The 19,395-nt window shown below is 44.4% G+C and overlaps 2 protein-coding genes across 7 annotated transcripts in view; one reads left to right on the plus strand and one right to left on the minus strand.

Moving 5' to 3' along the window:
* The window catches only part of LOC132899718 (egl nine homolog 1-like), an 84,717-nt gene extending 80,503 nt beyond the window's left edge, over positions 1-4,214 (minus strand). For 3 of the 5 annotated variants that reach the window (XM_060941812.1, XM_060941811.1, XM_060941810.1), the window contains exon 1: positions 2,863-4,213. In XM_060941812.1, coding sequence (XP_060797795.1) covers positions 2,863-3,588 — 726 coding nt within the window. In that variant the 5' untranslated portion in view covers positions 3,589-4,213. Of the gene's footprint in view, positions 1-2,862 lie in introns of all 5 variants that reach the window. The other 2 variants (XM_060941809.1, XM_060941813.1) reach the window with 2 other exon arrangements.
* Positions 4,215-18,110: 13,896 nt separating this feature from the next.
* Positions 18,111-19,395, plus strand: part of rex1bd (required for excision 1-B domain containing) — a 36,233-nt gene continuing 34,948 nt past the window's right edge. The window contains exons 1-2 of one of the 2 annotated variants that reach the window (XM_060941815.1): positions 18,111-18,183; positions 18,281-18,363. In XM_060941815.1, the coding sequence (XP_060797798.1) occupies positions 18,160-18,183; positions 18,281-18,363 (107 nt within the window). In that variant the 5' untranslated portion in view covers positions 18,111-18,159. The remainder of the gene's footprint in view (positions 18,184-18,280; positions 18,364-19,395) is intronic. The other variant, XM_060941814.1, reaches the window with a different exon arrangement.

The raw sequence follows: 19,395 nt of genomic DNA on the forward strand, positions 1-19,395 counted from the left end.
ATGTTGTGAATTCGGAAACAAATGCAATAAGATTGTTGGGTTACAAATAGTTTGTGGGGTTTTTTTCTCAAATATTTCTTCGGACAAGTCAACTTTATATTCAGACAAGTAAATTTCCTTTCAACTTGCCCGACAGGACAAGTGGTTTCAAAAGTTAATGTAGAGCCCTGACTTTGAAAAACTGAGGCTACAATGGGACATTCTGAGGCTATCTGAGAGGGAAATTGTAACAAATTATTTAGATGTCAACATTGAAAAAGAAATTAAAACTTTGTCACAAACACTTAATTCAAATTCTAATACCTCATAATTAAAATTGCACATAATACTCATGATTCAAATTGAAATTTATAATTCAAATTCAAATGAATCAAACTTAAAAGTATTAAACATTCACCAGAGAAATCTGTTGTTTTCTTATACTAGAATAAGGTAGAGTTAGTTGTTCAAAATGAAAAAAATAATAATAATAATAATAATAATTCCAGAGCTAAATGATTTTCTTTAAAAGGAAACTAAAAAAGTAAAAGTTGGAGTCCAACCCAAATCATATAAAGTTTGAAACCATGCAAAAAATGTAAGCACGCTTTTAAAAAACAAACAAACAGACAACAACAACAACAAAAAAAAAAACATACTCAAACTTTTCCTGGAACTCGGCCTTTTTCTCATTTTGCTTTTCCACTGAACACTCGGTGTCTTCATCAGAGCAAGACAGCTGGTCTTCGTTCGTCACGGATTCCGCGACGCCGCTGTCACAGCGCTCAGTTGGCGCATCCTTCAATGAGGGCACGGATCGATCCCTCGATTGTCGCGATCTCGCTATCGGAAACATCTTTATCCGCTTTGTGACAGAAAAAAGAAGTCATCTTCTTCTGTCCCAGACAGTCTTTGGCTTTCTTCCGTTTCGTGCCGCTGGATGACATCTTTAAATGCCCAAGTGTCAACAAAAACAACTCACAAACAACTTCTGTCAAAAGCTCCCACGCCGGTGGGTGAAAGGTCATTCAGTCTCGAGAAATCTTGCTCGACAAGTCAGCTGACCTTGTATGTAACCTATGTCAAATCTTGCGAGAGCAGCTGCGACAAGTAAACAACTAAACAACATGGCGCCTTGGTCTGGAAAACGCCAATTCGGATCATTTTTGCACCGTCTGACGGTGTATCTACTATGATTGGAATATTTTTGGAGTAATTATAACGTATCTGATGATCAGACACATTGTCACGTGGTGTTGCTGGGATGTTTTCACAGAGAAAAGATCGTTTTGAGAAAGATTGCATGTTGTGCAGTAGCATATAAGTGCATGGCCTAAGTGTGACTTGGTGTTCAATCGGCATTTCGGTAAGAGGGTGCACGCCAAGAGTAAGAGGATGCAGCGCGTCTGTTCCCCGGTTTAGACGAAAGCATGAACTTCCTTTCTACACAGGAGCATATCAGTATGATTTTCTGGGTGCTGACTTTTTTTCAGTCAGAAAAGAGTGCTGCTGTTTCGGCTCAACAGACCGTATGAAATGCTATCACCAATAGATCGTTTCGGTTCAAAAGTATAACTGGCTGAACTGCATTCAAAGCCATTGTAAAATCCTCAACACACACACACCAGTCATCATATCACAAGTGGCAGGTTTTAAACCAATAAAACCATCACACTTCAGCTAGTCCTGTTTACAGAATACCCTAGTGTTAGCATGTTATGTTGTTGAAAAAACAAAATCTCACTATTAACTTATGTACACTGCATGGCTTAAGAATTGTTTATTATATTAGTCGTAATAAAGTAAATTCTTTATCGAACACTGGATGTTATTGTATCCGTCATCATTTTATAAAAGTAAATAGGATTTTATCTAGGACATGGGTGAAACAAACAGGACCCTGTATTTCGCCTCGGGCTGCAAATTCACTCCATCTGCCTGTGTGTGTAAAACATCAGTCAGCTTTTGAAGGCAGCTACTACTTCATTCATTCATGTTGCTGTTTGTTTAATAATTGGAAACTATATTTAATACATAATATTCAACGTGTGTGAGCTAATTTGTTCTCACTGCAGCGCACATTAGGGTCATAATTTATTATATAATCTACTCAAAGCTTGGCTTTTCAAAAATGGTTTTATATTCCCTTATTCTTCTGTGGACTCACCAGGCTCCATGTGCATGCATGAGGTCATACTTATGTCAATCAACCAATATCATCGAAAGATATTGCTCACAGCAAACAAGGTTTGCTGTGTAACTGTGTAATGTTGTATGTAATGGTATTCCATGTGCAAATGCTGCAGAATCAATGCTGTTCAAGGGCGTTTTCACTCAGGGCTCCATGTACAGTAGTACCAGACCCACTCAGCATTTTTAACACAAGAAATGAACTTGTAGCTGTCTAAAGGGACCCACAGGCAGACTGTACACAGACCACCTTCAGACATGGTTTGACTACGGTTTATTTGTGGAAACAAAGTAATCTCAGAAAAAGAAGGAATAACGTAGAAACACGTAGATCTTTTTTTTTTTAATGTGTTTTTTTGTGCAGTCCTGGTAGAGACCAAGTTTTGTTCAAGTTACCCAATTATTTTGATAATAAATTTAAGAAGTTAAAGGATATGAACAGCAGCAATCATGTAGAAATATTTTGACAAGGTTTGTGATGTCTGTCATTGCTTTATTGTGTTCGCGCAGAGAAGCCTCTTGATCCCAGCTGCTGTAATATCATATTGCTTTAGGTGAATTCAGGAGACATAAACCTTTATATTTTGTAGTCTGCATTCATTGACATGCTTTAAATCTGTGAAAATATCACTCTGTGGAAGTGTTATAATATTAATGTAGTGACTGGGAGAGAAACTTGGGCCTGTTACTTACTTTTGTCCTTCCATTTATTCTGTAGTTTCCCAGTTTTCCATTACAGTGTCGGACAATATCGTCCATGCGGCTCATGAGGACAGCTATCTTCTCACATCCAGGCTCCTTTCCCTCGATCCAAATGATCTTGTCTCCTCTGATGTCCTTAGTTGAGTCACTTCTCTGACTGACTAACTGTCCATCTGTAAATTCCCCAGAGATATACAGAGCATGAACCTCTTCTAACACGCCGAGTCCAAGTTCATCACCAAGGAAGTTGTTCACAACACAAATGCCATGTTTATTCATGCATGGGCCGATATACTCCGTGGCCAGTTTCTGTTGAGGAGACATCATCATCTGCCCGTTGAAAACATCAGCAGCCTGTTCAGGGTCACATTCGCCCTCAGGCTGCTTCACTGCTGGACTTCTCTCGGGCTCCACATGTGCTCTGCAAGTCCTCGGTGACTTTTCCGATATTTTGCTCTTTTGCTCTTTCTGCAGCGGTTCAGGCTCCTTCTTTTGGTTATTTCGGCAAACTTGGCCCGAGTCTGTGTGCGGTAGGCGGGGGTTGTTTTCGGCCTGTTTGCAAACCTGCTTGTGTTTCTTCCAGTCTTGTTTCTGGTGATCCTTACTGCAATAGAAGGAGCTGCGACATCGACCACACTTCATAAGGTTCTCCATTTTACCACAGAGCTCGCAATACTGCCGATCCTGCTCTGTATCTGCCCCTGTGCGCCCTTCCATGACTTCACACCAGCTGTCGTTTTTACTTCTGGATCGATGGCTGTTTCCTATCCGCTCTAACTGCAGTGTCCAAGTTAGAAACTCAAACCTGCACTCGCGCTTCAGCTACATCGCGCCGTTGCATCGAACCCACGCTGCTACTTTCTTAAAACATTTATCATCAGAAAACCAAACGCTTCATTTCAGCATTTTTCTAACCTTTCGCCGAGTCCCGCGTTACAGAAACACATGGCGCCGGCGGCTGTTCCTCTATTTTCATACCAACACGTCCGCCTCGAGCCAGTCTCGTGACGTCACACACCGAGGAAGGACGATGAGTCACGCTGACGAATGGCCTTCGGGTAACCGGTTCCACGGGCCGAGTGTTCGACTGGGTGCTGGAGCTCCAGAGTGTGTGTCCAGGAGGGAGGGCACCTCCAGGTCAAACTCTGTATCGACCCCTGGGTTGTTTTTCCTGTAATCTGCAGATGGGAAAATGAATGCTGGGGGGGAACGTACATAGCCAAAAGTATGCGGACATCAGTGGCGTCGTTAGGCCCTATCACTCGGAACTATAGCCCCGAGTATTTTTCGCCCTCAAAAAAAAAAAAATAGAAAACAACTGACTGAAACTGATCGTTACTTGACTTGCAGAGTCCGAAGACTGACGGGGGAAGTGGTGATGGGGCACTGAGTTCTATATAAAATCTGGAAAGCTCATAGCCTGTTCCCCGCCGTAGAGACGAGTGAAGCCATCTGACCGCCATATTACCACTCCCAATCGCCTGTCTTTGGCTTGTGTGTTAAACCATGTTATCCGATCAAATTTGCCCCAAGAAAAGTATATCCTGACTTTTTTCCCCTTTCATTACCTCCTCTTATTTTCTGAACTTTATCCACATTCCTTGCATATCTGTATATCCCCTTCACTGTTATTGTTTTTTTTCCTTTTCCAGTTAAGTCTCTGATCATTTTTTTTGAATGGCTTTTTTTTTACTACTATAATTATTTTTATGGAGATTTCAGTTTTTCTCTTATACAGTATACCTTTCTCTTTTATAGATTTCTTCTTCCTTATATAAGGAAGAAATATGAAAGAGAGAGGTTTATATATATATATATATATATATATATATATATATATATATATATATATATATACTCTCACAGGTGAAATGTCCGTCCACAACCTTTGACCTGACGATTTGTACAATTCACTGCTTCTTCGAATTTTTCTCACCAACTACATAAATAACTTGTCCAATTTTGTGTAGCTTCCAGTACTCAAAAAACAGTTCCACTCTGCGATGGGAGTGGTAAGATGGCGGCCACCTGGCTTCACCCTGACGAGCCTATGAGCTCTCCAGATTTTATATAGAGCTCTGAGTGATGGGGGGGAGACATAACTGAGCGCTGCACAGTGCACATTTAAAATTTTGGTAACCACCAACAGAAGAACAACATTCAGAACTGTTTGGAAAACGACTTTTTTAAAAAAAACTATTTTTTCAAGATGAAAACAGATGCTAAGTCATCGACCGTGGGTGTGTATACAGAATGTATCAACACTATAACCTTTTGAATTATGTTGCTGCCCAGAAACTGCTCCGTATAGCCTGGTAATGTTGAATTTACAGTGTAGGGACTGTATGATTAGTATACCAGGCGAGCTCTAAAGGTCTAGTGGTTTAATGAATATTTACAGTGGGGGCCTATTTGCCCCGACTAAGTTTATTTAACAAGTCAACAACAATTTGTGTTCATGTAAACACCAATAATAGTTGCCCTGACATAATTTAATCCTATGTTTTAATGCTACATGTAGCCTACGCAGAACCAGCCAGACGACCATCCCATAGCCAACCTTTGGTATATTAGTCACATATAGGGATAAAAAAAAAAAATTCCACGCAATATTACTGTCAATATAAATTTGTGTTGTCCAGACACCACAAATGAGCTGCTGCAGTGAACTGGAGAAAATGGTATTTACGTGTGTGTGTGAGAGAGAGAGAGAGAGAGAGAGAGAGAGGAAAAAGAAAGAAAGAAAAAGAAAGTAAGAAAACTTGTAAGACATTTATATATAGTCATATATAGTCTTGTGAGATGGGATGTCATCTGGGATTTTGAATGTTGTAATATAATAATGCTGCTTACGTCTTTGTGTTCCTAAAGGTGAGAGATGTGGGTGAGAAATTAGATTTTTTTTAACGATGTGTCTAGGGCCACCGCCGCTGTTTCCCAAACGCAGGAAATTCCAATCTTGGACACCACTACTCTCAACCAATCAGAAAGAACAAAACAACAATCTCTTTCTTCCGGTCAAATCTGGCGGGCGTTTGAACTGTTGAAGATGGAGGGGGGGTCGGAGATGCTCGACACACCATTTGAAAGTTGGGAGCACTTCAAAGGGGTTTAGTGTGTGGTACAAAACAAATGGTCACCTTTTTACTGTGAAGAATTCCAGAACCGTTGAAAAAGCTAATAAGAACATCAGGCCTGGACAGCCACTGTACGATGCCAAGTTTAAGTACTCCTTACCCTAGGGTTAGGGGGCCTCAAGTAAGATATTTATTTTAGGGAAACAGCGGCGGAGGCCGCAAGTAAGATATTTAATTTAGGGAAACAGCGGCGGTGGCCGCAAGTAAGATATTTATTTTAGGGAAACAGCGGCGGTGTCCTTAGCCTCAGCCTTTTTTTAAACTGATGATAAATTTTATTAGTGATATCTAATAGGGCGGCACGGTGGTGTAGTGGTTAGCGCTGTTGCCTCACAGCAAGAAAGTCCGGGTTCGAGCCCCGTGGCCGACGAGGGCCCTTCTGTGCGGAGTTTGCATGTTCTCCCCGTGTCCACGTGGGTTTCCTCCGGGTGCTCCGGTTTCCCCCACAGTCCAAAGACATGCAGGTTAGGATAATTGGTGGCTCTAAATTGACTGTAGATGTGAATGAGAGTGTGAATGGTTGTTTGTCTCTGTGTCAGCCCTGCGATAACCTAGCAACTTGTCCAGTGTGTACCCCGCCTCTCGCCCATAGTCAGCTGGGATAGGCTCCAGCTCGCCTGCGACCCTGTAGAACAGGATAAGTGGCTACAGATAATGGATAGATTATTATGGAGACAGAAACTGAAGTGAACTACATACATTTAAAAAGAGCAGTGCAAAAATCAGTAATAAAGATGACATAACATTTGAATGTGTGTGGGTGATCATATTTCTTGTAAAGTTAAATATAACCTTGCCAACATATATATGCCAATCTCACTTAAAAATACAAGCCCCCGGAAAACTTGACTTCACCACTGGTCTTTTCAATAGCTAGATATGCCCTTGGTGGATATCCCTCCTAATTACAGATTTCAGATGTAACAGGTGCAGAAAATCATAGCCATGCAATCCCCATAGACACACTGGCAGTAGAATGGGCCATACTGAAGAGCTCAGTGACTTTTTAAATGTGGCACTGTCGTAAATCATTTCCTAAAATTTTTGTCCTGCTAAAGCTGCTCCATTCAACTGCAAATGATATTACTGTGAAGCGTCTAAGTGTTAGGGTTTTGCTGGGATTCGAACCTGGTTCGTTGGTGTGATAATCCAGCAAACCCCCACTAGGCCACCAGGGGGATGACTCAAATGCAGAGGCGTGAGGCGGAAGTAGAAAAAGAATCAAAAGGTTTATTTAAACTATATACACTATATACAGGGCAAAACAAAAGACAAAAAAAAACCAAAGAGTAAAATCCAAAAGAAAAGCAAAGTGCAAAAATACAAAAGCTAAGAAGATCAAAAAACACAGTACAAAGGAAACTGGAGATAAACATAACAGCACAAAGACTCCGTGACAAGAGGACTGAACTCAGGGGTATAAATAGACAAACTAATTAAGGACACAGGTGAAGATAATTAGGCAATTAACACAAACACAAAACACAGGAACAGTGGCGGCCTCTAGAGGCCAAAATAAACACGACATGAAAAGGAAATAACAGCGGCCTCTAGAGGCCAAAACAGTCCTAGTCCTAACAGGACCCCCCCCTCTAGGAGCGTCTCCTGACGTTCCCAGGGCGATCCGGATGGGCCGAATGGAAGTCCCGACATAGTTCTTTATCAAGGACATCCCGAGTAGGAACCCAGCAGCGCTCCTCAGGACCATAGCCCTCCCAGTCCACCAGATATTGCAACCCGCCGCGGACCCGGCGGGAGTCAAGCAGGCGATTCACAGTGAACACAGTCTGCCCCTGGAAGATGCGGGGGGGTGGGGGGTTCCTAGGGGCAGGGGCATACGTAGACGTCAGTACGGGCCGTAACAGGGAAACATGGAAAGTGGGGTTGATCCTCAGAGTCCGGGGCAACTGGAGCCGGTAGGAGACAGGGTTCACCCTGCGCACCACCTTGAAGGGGCCAATGTAGCGAGGAGCAAGCTTGCGGTTCTCCACCCGCAGTGGAAGGTCCTTAGTGGACAGCCAAACACGCTGCCCAGGGCGGAAAGCGTGTGCAGGTCTTCTATGGCGGTTGGCCTGAGTCTGGTTGGTTCTGGAGGTCTGTATGAGGGTCTTCCTGACCTTGCTCCAGGTCTTGCGACACCGTCTCACATATTGGTTGACCGAGGGCACCCCCGCGTCCTCCTCCTGGTCCGGGAACAGAGGTGGCTGGAACCCGAATTGGCACTGGAATGGCGACAGCTTGGTGGCCGATGACTGCAGGGTGTTGTGGGCGTACTCCGCCCATGGCAGCCAGGTGCTCCACGATGTCGGGTTATCCATAGCCAGGCCTCGCAGGGTGGTTTCCAGGTCCTGGTTGAGCCTCTCCGTCTGACCATTGGACTGTGGGTGAAACCCAGAGGAGAGGCTGGCAGTGGCTCCGATGACCTTGCAGAACCCGTGCCACACTCGGGAGGAGAACTGGGGCCCTCGGTCTGAGACGATGTCCTGTGGAAGACCAAAGACTCGGAAGACATGATTAAACAAAAGTTTCGCAGTTTCAAGAGCAGAGGGGAGTTTGCACAGTGGTATGAAGCGGCAGGCCTTGGAGAATCTGTCAACTAAGACCAAAATGACCGTGTTACCTTGTGACTCAGGGAGACCCGTGATAAAGTCGACTGCCACGTGGGACCAGGGACGCCGGGGAATGGTCAGAGGATGCAGGAGACCCTGGGGACGCTGTCGTGGGTTCTTGGTTCTGGTGCAAACCTCACAGGACAGGACAAATGACCTTACTTCCTTCTCCATGTTAGGCCACCAGAAGCGTCTTTTCAGGAAGTCCAGGGTCCTCCGAGCTCCCGGGTGGGCGGTGAGAGGGGAAGAGTGACCCCACTGGAGAACCTTGGCCCGGGCTTGATGTGGGACGTACAAGAGGCCTGGTGGCCCCGTCCCAGGACCGGGGTCCTGGCGTTGGGCTCGTCGGACAGCCTCCTCAATACCCCAGCGGACAGGGGCCACAATCCGGGACACAGGGATAATAGGCCCGACTTCATTCTCCCTGTTAGTGGCAGAGAACAGTCTGGACAGTGCGTCAGGTTTGGTGTTCTTGGAGCCGGGGCGGTATGAGAGGGTGAAGTCAAACCGACTGAAAAACAGGGCCCACCTAGCCTGTCGAGGGTTCAGTCTCTTGGCTTGCTGGAGGTACTCCAGGTTCTTGTGGTCAGTCCAAACCAGGAATGGATGTTGTGCTCCCTCCAGCCAGTGCCTCCACTCCTCAAGGGCCAGTTTGACCGCTAGCAGTTCTCGATCCCCCACATCGTACCGGGACTCAGCAGGACTCAGGCGGTGGGAGAAGTAAGCGCAGGGGTGCAGCTTTCCTTCCGAACGTTGAGAGAGCACCGCGCCGACACCACTGTCCGAGGCGTCCACCTCCACGATGAATGGTTGGGAGGTGTCCGGGAGAACCAGAATGGGTGCCGTGCAGAAGCGGTCCTTGAGGTCTTTGAACGCCTTTTCTGCCTGAGGAGACCAGCCATAAGATCCACCTGTCCCTTTGGTGAGGTCTGACATGGGTGCTGCCACAGAACTGAAGTTCCTGATGAACTTGCGGTAGAAGTTAGCGAATCCTAAGAACCGCTGAACCTCCTTAACGGACTTGGGAGTAGGCCAATCCCGGACGGCCAGGGTCTTGGCAGGGTCCATTTGGAGTTGGCCTGTCCGTACAATAAATCCCAGAAAGGAGACCTCGGGAACATGAAATTCGCATTTCTGGGCCTTGGCGAACAGATTGTTCTGTAGCAGCCTCTGGAGAACCTGGCGGACATGGTGGCGGTGCTCCTGCACGGTCTTGGAAAAGATAAGGATGTCGTCGAGGTAGACAAAAACGTATAGGTTAATCATGTCCCTTAAGACGTCGTTGATTAGGGCCTGAAAAACAGCTGGTGCGTTGGTGAGTCCGAAGGGCATCACCTGGTATTCGTAGTGCCCAGACGGGGTGTTAAAGGCAGTCTTCCACTCGTCTCCCTGTCGGATACGGATGAGGTGGTATGCGTTCCGTAGGTCCAACTTGGTGAAGACGGTGGCGCCTTGGAGCAGGTCGAAAGCTGTGGACATCAGCGGAAGGGGATATCGGTTGCGCACAGTGATCTTATTCAGGCCCCTGTAATCAATACATGGTCGGAGCCCCCCATCCTTCTTGCCGACAAAGAAGAAGCCGGCTCCAGCAGGTGAAGTGGAGGGTCGAATAAACCCAGAGACCAGGGCATCTTTGAGGTATTCCTCCATGGCCTTGCGTTCTGGCTGAGAGAGTGAAAACAGTCTGCCACGAGGAGGGGTAGTCCCAGGGAGCAAGTCGATGGCACAGTCGTAGGCCCGGTGCGGAGGAAGAACGGCGGCCCTGCTCTTGCTGAATACCTCCTTGAGATCCCAGTACTCTGTGGGAACTTGAGATAACTCGGTGAGATCAGGGGGCTCGGCAGGAGACACAGGAGAGCTAGAGAGCAGACAAGAGGCATGGCATGCAGGGCCCCATTCCACAACCTGGCTTGTTACCCAGTCTATGCGAGGGTTGTGGCGAGTAAGCCAAGGAAGGCCTAGAATAACTGGGAACTCAGGTGAAGGAATCAGGTGCAGGGATATTTCTTCCTTGTGACCTTGAGACTGGAGGAAAACTGGAGAAGTAACTTGGGTGACTCTTCCATCACCTAACGCTTGGCCATCGAGGGCAGACACAGACAGTGGGACTTCAAGAGGTGCAGTCGGAATATTGATGCTTTGGGCGAAGTGAATATCCATAAAGTTCCCAGCCGCCCCTGAGTCTATCAAAGCTTGACAAGAGTGGACAGACTCACCCCAGGAGATGGAGACCGGGATGTAGATTCCTTGGCCAGGGAGTCCGGGAGAGAGGGTAGGCCCCGTCACAACCCTCCCTCGGCTGGACGGGGCGGTCCTTTTCCCAAGAGTTCGGGACATGATGCTCGGAAGTGACCAGGCTTGCCACAGTAGATGCAGCACTTGTCCCTCCTTCTGCGCTCCCTCTCAGATGCGGAGAGGCGAGTACGACCCACTTGCATGGGTTCTGGACAGTCACTGAAGGAGGTAGACGGTCTCCAGGTAGAGGTAGGGAGGCTGGGGGGGCTCAAGGCTTGGTGGCGTTCTCTCATCCTGTTATCCAGACGAATAGCATGTGAGATGAGGGTTTCGAGGTCACTTGGGCATCCAATAGAGGCCAGACCGTCCTTGATGGGGTCAGACAGACCATGGTGGAAGGCTGACACCAGGGCAGTCTCGTTCCATCCACTTACTGCTGCGAGTGTTCGGAACGAGATGGCGTAATCTGCGACGCTTCCTCCTTGCCGGATGGACATGAGCTTTCGGGCTGCGTCGGTACTGATGTCTGCCTGATCGAAGACCCGAAGCATCTCTTCAGAAAACAGCTGGAAATCAAAGCACTCAGGTCCCTGTCTTTGCCAGATAGCAGTAGCCCAGGCTCGCGCCTTACCAGCTAATAAGGTGATCACAAAGGCAATCTTGCGGCGATCCGTAGTGTAGGTGGTAGGCTGAAGCTCAAAGGTGAGTTGACACTGAGTAAGGAACTCTCGGCACTCACTGTGCTTGCCGTCATACCTCTGTGGTGCAGGAAGGCTGGGTTCGCGAGGTGAAGAAGGCAGCATTGCAGGAGGCACTGGAGCAGGAGTGGGAGCTGGATCAGGAGCAGGAACTGGATCAGGAGCAGGAGATGCAGGCAGAGATGTCAGCTGTGCCAGGGTTTTCCCAATTTGCTGAAGCAGTTCCTCGTGGCGAGCGAGGGCCTCACGTTGGCTGGTGAGCGTACGTCCATGAGCGTCCATGGTCGCTCCGAAGCGTGTCAAAGCTGCCATAATTCCCTGAAGGTTGGCCGGGTAGACAGTTGAAGCAGCCTCTGCTGAGTCGGTCATGACGGAGTCTTTCTGTTAGGGTTTTGCTGGGATTCGAACCTGGTTCGTTGGTGTGATAATCCAGCAAACCCCCACTAGGCCACCAGGGGGATGACTCAAATGCAGAGGCGTGAGGCGGAAGTAGAAAAAGAATCAAAAGGTTTATTTAAACTATATACACTATATACAGGGCAAAACAAAAGACAAAAAAAAACCAAAGAGTAAAATCCAAAAGAAAAGCAAAGTGCAAAAATACAAAAGCTAAGAAGATCAAAAAACACAGTACAAAGGAAACTGGAGATAAACATAACAGCACAAAGACTCCGTGACAAGAGGACTGAACTCAGGGGTATAAATAGACAAACTAATTAAGGACACAGGTGAAGATAATTAGGCAATTAACACAAACACAAAACACAGGAACAGTGGCGGCCTCTAGAGGCCAAAATAAACACGACATGAAAAGGAAATAACAGCGGCCTCTAGAGGCCAAAACAGTCCTAGTCCTAACACTAAGAGCAACAACGGTGCAGCTATAAAGCAGTAGGCTATGCTGAAGCATGTAAAGATTGGTTATCTTCTGTTGCATCACTCATTGCCAAGTTCCAAACTGCCTCTGTGAACATCATCAGGACAAGAACCTTGTATCAAGAGCTTCATAAAATGGGTTTCCATGACAGAACAGCTTCACACAAGCCTAAAATCCATATGAACAACCATTGACTGGTGGTGTAAAGTGCCCTTACAAAAAAAATAATTGCAGTTTCTGGGACAAAACCTGCAGTTATTATTTGTAAGGGTGGTGTAAAGCAGACTGCTGCTGGACTCTGGGGCAGTGGAAATGTGTTCTCTGAAATGAGGAACCACGCGTTACTGTCTGGCAATCTGATGGATGAATCTATGTTTGGTGGATGCCAGGAGAATGGCCAACAGTACAGAACACAGTGCCAACAGTAAAGTTTGGTGGAAGAGAGATAAAGGTCTCGGGCTGTTTTTCAGGGTTTGGGCTCCTTAGTTCCAGTGAAGGTTCATATTAATGTTACAGCATACAAAAACAGCTGAGACAATTCTATGCTTTCAACTTTGTGACAACAGTTTTGGGAAGGTCCTTTCCTGATCCAGCATGATTTTGCCCCTGTAGACATGTTTTGATGGGTTTCGTGTTGAGGAACTTCAGTGGCCTGAACAGAGCCCTGACCTCAACTCCAGTGAACACCTTCAGGATGCTCTTTTGGCTGAATGGGTATAAATTCCCATAAACTTACCATAAACCTGGTAAAGCCTTCACAGAAGAGGCTGTTACAACTGTAAAGAAGTATCACATCTTTAATGTTAAGTGAGTTAGACTGTATATACTAGTACTTGCTTTGGATCAAGCCCTGTGATGACCTGGCGACTTGTCCAGGGTGTACCCCGCCTTTTGCCTATAGTCAGCTGGGATAGGCTCCAGCTTGATTACGACCCTGTACAGGATAAGCGGCTACAGATGATGGATGGATGGATGCTTTGGATCAATCAACATGCAGACACTTTAACCTGTGAAATCTATAACACTGCCTATACGGTTCACTGTTTCAGGAGGGAACGATACAGAACATCACTAACAAAAGACAAACATAGAAGTGTGTTTTTCCCATGCACGAAGGTAAAAACTGACACAATTCTGACTTCCCAGGAGTAGTAAAAGACGAAAAACTCTGTAACTCATAATTCCTACTCGGATTGTCAGATTTTTCCGAGAGCTCCGACTTCTCCGCGTTACGATTCAGTGACGTCACTTCAACATGGTGGCACTCACAGTGAGACTATGGAACAAGAAATGACAGGGTGTTTTAAAGTTTATAAGCCCTCTTTTTGTTTATATTTGAAATCACTAAATACTGGGTGATAGAGCGGTGGCTACAATTATCGACAGTCCATAATTATCGACACCTTTTCATATTTACTGTACCAATAAAAAACAATTTTACAAAGGTGAATTTCAGTTACAACAGTTATTATTGGTTAATTAATCAACCGGAAGACCCCCCCCCCTCGCCCTTTGATCTTGTCGTCTGATGACACAGCTTGTTACCTGAGATGGAATTTTTTTTAGCATGATCAGCAATTTGAGGAAAACCTGGACGTCATCATCGCAGGTAAACATGGTGGAAAGATCATGGACGTGCTTTTACTTATCAAATTCACCGATATTTCATGATCTCCTTGTCAAAACCTACTTTGTTTCTTACTCTTTTGTTTGACAGTCGCCATTTTGTATCTAAATGTGCGTTTGAGAAGTCACGTGAGGTGTCGATAATAGTGATCACTTTCACTGGTGTCCACCATTATCAACACCCTGTGGAATTAAGTGACATTTACAACTGTTATGGATCGATCTGTGTGTAACATTGTTGAAGTAGATGAAGTACTTAAGAAAATAAAAGTGCTGTGATTTATAATACTTTTTTTTCTGATTCATAACAGAATGGAATGTTTATAGAGTATTTGGAATCAAATCAAAATCAAATCAAGTTTATTTGTATAGCGCTTTTAACAATAAACATCGTCGCAAAGCAGCTTTACAGAATTTGAACGACTATTGCAGGAATCCTATTGCAGTAATAGAATTAGACCAGAATTTAATTCCTAGCATATAAAAAATTACATGCTTGAAATATTCAGATTTTTCTATCCCATTCATAAAATATTTTTTTGCAGTTTGTTGTAAATATCTATCACATATTACAATATCAGTAGACATTTTATATTTTTAGATCTAAAAATAAAGTTTTGGTTCGAGGAATGACATGTGACCTATGACCTGGATTTTCATGTGGTTACAATGTCAATTGCTTGTTGACATTTACTGGTAAACTACAAAACTAAATTAATACAAACAACAATGAATGATTAACAAAATGTGATCTATGAAAATACTTACAAAGTACAACAAAAAGATTTTCTGACACAGGTTAAACATTATCAGTTAATTTGTTTACAAATGAGAATTAGAATTACTACTTCCTCATTTACATAAGCACCCACATCGATCTATTTATATAAAAGATATTTTATACTAAATAAGTCTATGTAAAACAAATTTTAAATAAAAACTGTTTTGTTAACTTAATACCACATACCGATTTCTTAAAAATTATTTTTTAAAAATAAATCATCATCTGGATGTCGATAATTGTGGAACGATGTTGATAACTGTGGACAAAGGTATCAATACTTGTGGAACGTTGTCACATGATCTGATACGCTAAGTAATCTGCATGGGTGCAAGTTTTCCGGCATGTGCCGGAAGCTTCATTTTTTCGGTTCTGAAAAAGTCATTTTTCCAAATCATGTAAATCCGTTGAGATTTTCAGGGGTGGCCCTCTCACTGTCTCACTCTCAGCGTATTACCGGGTTACCGCGGTACAGTCTCTGCACGAGACAAATCATTTCATCTCGTCTTCGCCACAAACCTCATTCAATTTATACGCCGCTCACCAACGAGCGGTCCTGACTAGCCCGTTGTTTCACAGTGTTATACATGTGTGATATCATGTTTCATGCACGTAGCATGTTGTTCGACCAAATCAACACAGCTATTCCCATGAGTCGCCGTTTCTTTTGGTGCAAGTTAGAACGGTGCTTTTGATTGGCTCACTGTTAACTGCCGTCCAATGAAACTTCAGCTTTTATAATAAGCCTTATTTTGCTTCCCTCCCTTGCGACAGATCCACGTGCTTTGCCTCTGGTTGCTGATCAAAATATGTCAAAATGAAGTTTTATCGGAAGGCTCCAATACAAAAGAATTAGAAAAGACATCTAGAAATAAATGGAGATGGGAATGGTTAAGCGAGTGTGACAAAAACGGTGACAAATGGGGAATATGGCTGAGAAAACCGGACGTCCCGGGAGTTACGTATTGTGACTGCTGTTCAAAGACTATCAAGTACAGCTGAAGGGGGAAGAAGGGACTTAAAAGTCACGCCGATGAGACTAATCACTTTTCTGAATTCAAAAAATTTATTGGTGATTTAAACTGTCATCTGATATTGTGTGATGTGCAAATGCAATGTGCTTTTCTTCTAGAATTGAAATTATTCATCACAAGTATCTGCTTTTATAAACATGTTTTTTTTTTGACATTTGATTACCTTTCAAGTATTAAATAAAAGTAAGGTAGGTCTTGAAATAAGTTTGTTAGCTTTTTTATCATCTTTTCTAATGTGGTTGTTAGGTTGAAAACTCATTTGTAGTCAGTAATGGATTATAAAATATAGATATTTTTGTATATGGAAAAAGCTGAATCTTGTTATTTGCTAAAATCCAGGAGTTTCTGAGGACATCAAGACATGTGGCCCCTTATTTTAACTCAAGCTGTGTATATATTGTAAAAAAAGGTATCACAGCAAAAGCATATTAAAAATGGTTGTTTCAACATTTAAATTAGTAGTTGCTAGATGTTTTGAAATATCAAGCCTTGTACTTGAAATATTGTTATTTCAGATGAATTGATGAAATGTATTAAACATTTGATGTGAATATGCAAATCATATAACTATTAATATTATAAATGTTTGCATGAGGGTGGCACGGTGGTATAGCGGTTAGTGCTGTCACCTCACAGCAAGAAGGTCCGGGTTCAAGCCCCATGGCCGGCGAGGGCCTTTCTGTGCGGAGTTTGCATGTTCTCCCCATGTCCGCGTGGGTTTCCTCCGGGTTCTCCGGTTTCCCCTACAGTCCAAAGACATGCAGGTTAGGTTAACTGGTGACTCTAAATTGACCGTAGGTGTGAATGTGAGTGTGAATGGTTGTCTGTGTCTATTGCCGCTTTTCCACTACCAACGCGGCTGAGTTGGGCTGAGCCGTGCCGTGCTGAGTTGGGCTGAGTCGAGCTGAGCGGGGCTGTTGGAGTTGCATTTCGACTACAACCGCGCTGAACCGTGCTGGCTGGAAGTGGGTGGACACATTGGGTGGAGTTAGCGAAAGTGGGTGGACGTCACGTGATGTCGTTAGGCGGCGCAAACAGTGACATCAGTAATCTTTTAAGCGGTAGTCTCACGACCCGGATAGTAAACAATAAACATGGAGTCGTTAGTGTTGCTGGTCTTGGTGCTGTGGCTTGTTGTCACCGACAACGCCAACAGATACTGGCAAGAGCGTATAGATGAGGCGAGGCGCATAAGGCTTCAGAAATTCTCGTAATTTGTAATTCTTCTTCTTCCGGGTTTACGGTGTTTACAGATCCCAGCGTGCTCGCGGGGCGTGTGAGGACACTCCTCCTCACCAATCAGTGCACAGGGGAGTGTCTCCTCATGCCCCTAGCCCCACTCGGCTCGGTTTGGCTCGCTTCAGCCCTACTCCAAAACCGTGTGAGTTTTGGGTGCTAAGCAGGGCTGAAGCGAGCTGAGTCGTGCTGCTCTAAGGTAGTCGAAACGCGAGCCATGTCGGGCTGAAGCGAGCTGAAAAAGGGTAGTGGAAAAGGGCCATAAGTGTCAGCCCTGTGATGACCTGGCGACTTGTCCAGGGTGTACCCCGCCTTTCGCCCATAGTCACCTGGGATAGGCTCCAGCTTGCCTGCGACCCTGTAGAACAGGATAAAGCGGCTACAGTTAATGAGATGAGATGAGATGTTTGCATGAGAGACGACCATTTTAACTTGTAATTTAAATTTTTTTTCGAGCCCTAAGGGGGGCTAACCCCCCTTTGTAACCCCCCCCTGCATGGCTGAGCCATGCATGTCTGACCTTGTCAGACTTTTCAGGTTTATGAAAATTTTATACTTGCACCCATGAATCTGGAATCAACTCATTTTTTTTCCAGTGGAAATTTGAGTTATTATTCATGCACAATTTATGTATTGAAAGTCTTTTCTACTTTTGCAGTGACCAAAAGATTGTTAAGGTGTCGATAATTGTAGCCGCCATTCTAGTTTGATGATAAAATATTAATTCCACTTTCTGCAAGAGGTTTGATCAAACTGCTCTTTCGTGTCATTTCCGGTGCTAATAACCGTGAATCATCACATACACTTTAAACGTTAATTAAGCACTAACCACACAATTCTTTACTTTGAGTTTTTGTAGACAGAAACGGAAGACTTTTTTTGGTCTTCATTGTGAACCCTCTAATATGGGAAGTAGGAAGTTCTGAGTTGGAATATTTCCAGTTCCCAGATGTCGTGAACGAAGTATGAGCTAGGATTGACTTTTATTTTGACAATATCCGTCTGAAGTTTCCCGGAAGTAAAATTAATTTATTCGCTGAGTGATGAGTTAAGAGATGAGCATTGCGGGTGCAGCAATGGTACGTTAATGAGCTCTTTATTATTGATTTATGCTTAGTATTTTTTTTTAAACATAAGCCTTACTCACGGTTTCATAATTTGACAATGTTTTTAAAGTTCCCCTCAGAGTTCAAATGTTTGGTCCGACGTTTTTACGCACTTCAGACTGAGCGCATGGAGGCGTATAAACTTTTTGAAGAGTGAGTCAGTACCTTTAGTTAATTATAATGGCGTGGGGAGGGAAGGGAGTGTGTTTATATAAACACACCGATGAGCCATAAAATTAAAACCACTGCCAGGTGAAGTGAATTTCATTGATTATCTCATTACAACGGCACCCATCAAAGGGTAAGGTATATTAGGCAGCAAGAGAATAATCACTAATTGAAGTTGATGTTAGAAGCATTTCTATGCAAGGGTAAGGATCTGAGCGACTTTATCAAGTTTATTTTTATAGCACTTTTAACAATAGTCATTGTCGCAAAGCAGCTTTACAGAACTTTAATGACTAACAGGAGCTAATTGTATCCCTAATCTATCCCCAATGAGCTAACTTGTGGTGACGGTGGTAAGGAAAAACTCCCTCAGACGACATGAGGAGGAACTCTTGAGAGGAACCAGACTCAAAAGGGAACCCATCCTCATTTGGGTGATAACGGACAACGTGATTAACAGTTTTAACAAGTTTTGTCAAGGGCCAAATTGTGATGGTTAAATGACTGACTGACTGGGTCTGAGCATCTCCAGAATGGCACATCTTGTGGGGTGTTCCCGGTATGCGGTGGTTAGTACCTACCAAAAGTGGTCCAAGGAAGGATAACTGGTGATAGGGTCATGGATGGGTCAGATAACTGGTGATGGGGTCATCGCATGGGGCACAAAGGCTGGCCCACATGGTCCAATCCCACAGAAAAGCTACTGTAGCACAAACTGCTGAAAAAGTTAACGCTGACACTTTTTTGTTTAAGCCAGCATTAACTTTTTTTTCCAAGCGTTTGTGTGACCGCAGCTCTTCTGTGGAATTGGACCATGTGGGCCAGCCTTCACGCCCCATGTGAATCAGTGAGCCTTTAACACCTGTGACCCTGTTGCTGGTTCACTGGTTGTTCTTCCTTGGACCCCTTTTGGTAGGTACTAGGCTTGTAGTACTTGAGTCTGACTCATGCCCTAGTTTTAAGGACTTGTGACTTGACTTGGACTTGTGCATTTACTGCATTCAGACTTGTAAATTG

Source organism: Neoarius graeffei, chromosome 15 (assembly GCF_027579695.1).
Source record: "Neoarius graeffei isolate fNeoGra1 chromosome 15, fNeoGra1.pri, whole genome shotgun sequence".
NCBI lineage: Eukaryota > Metazoa > Chordata > Actinopteri > Siluriformes > Ariidae > Neoarius > Neoarius graeffei.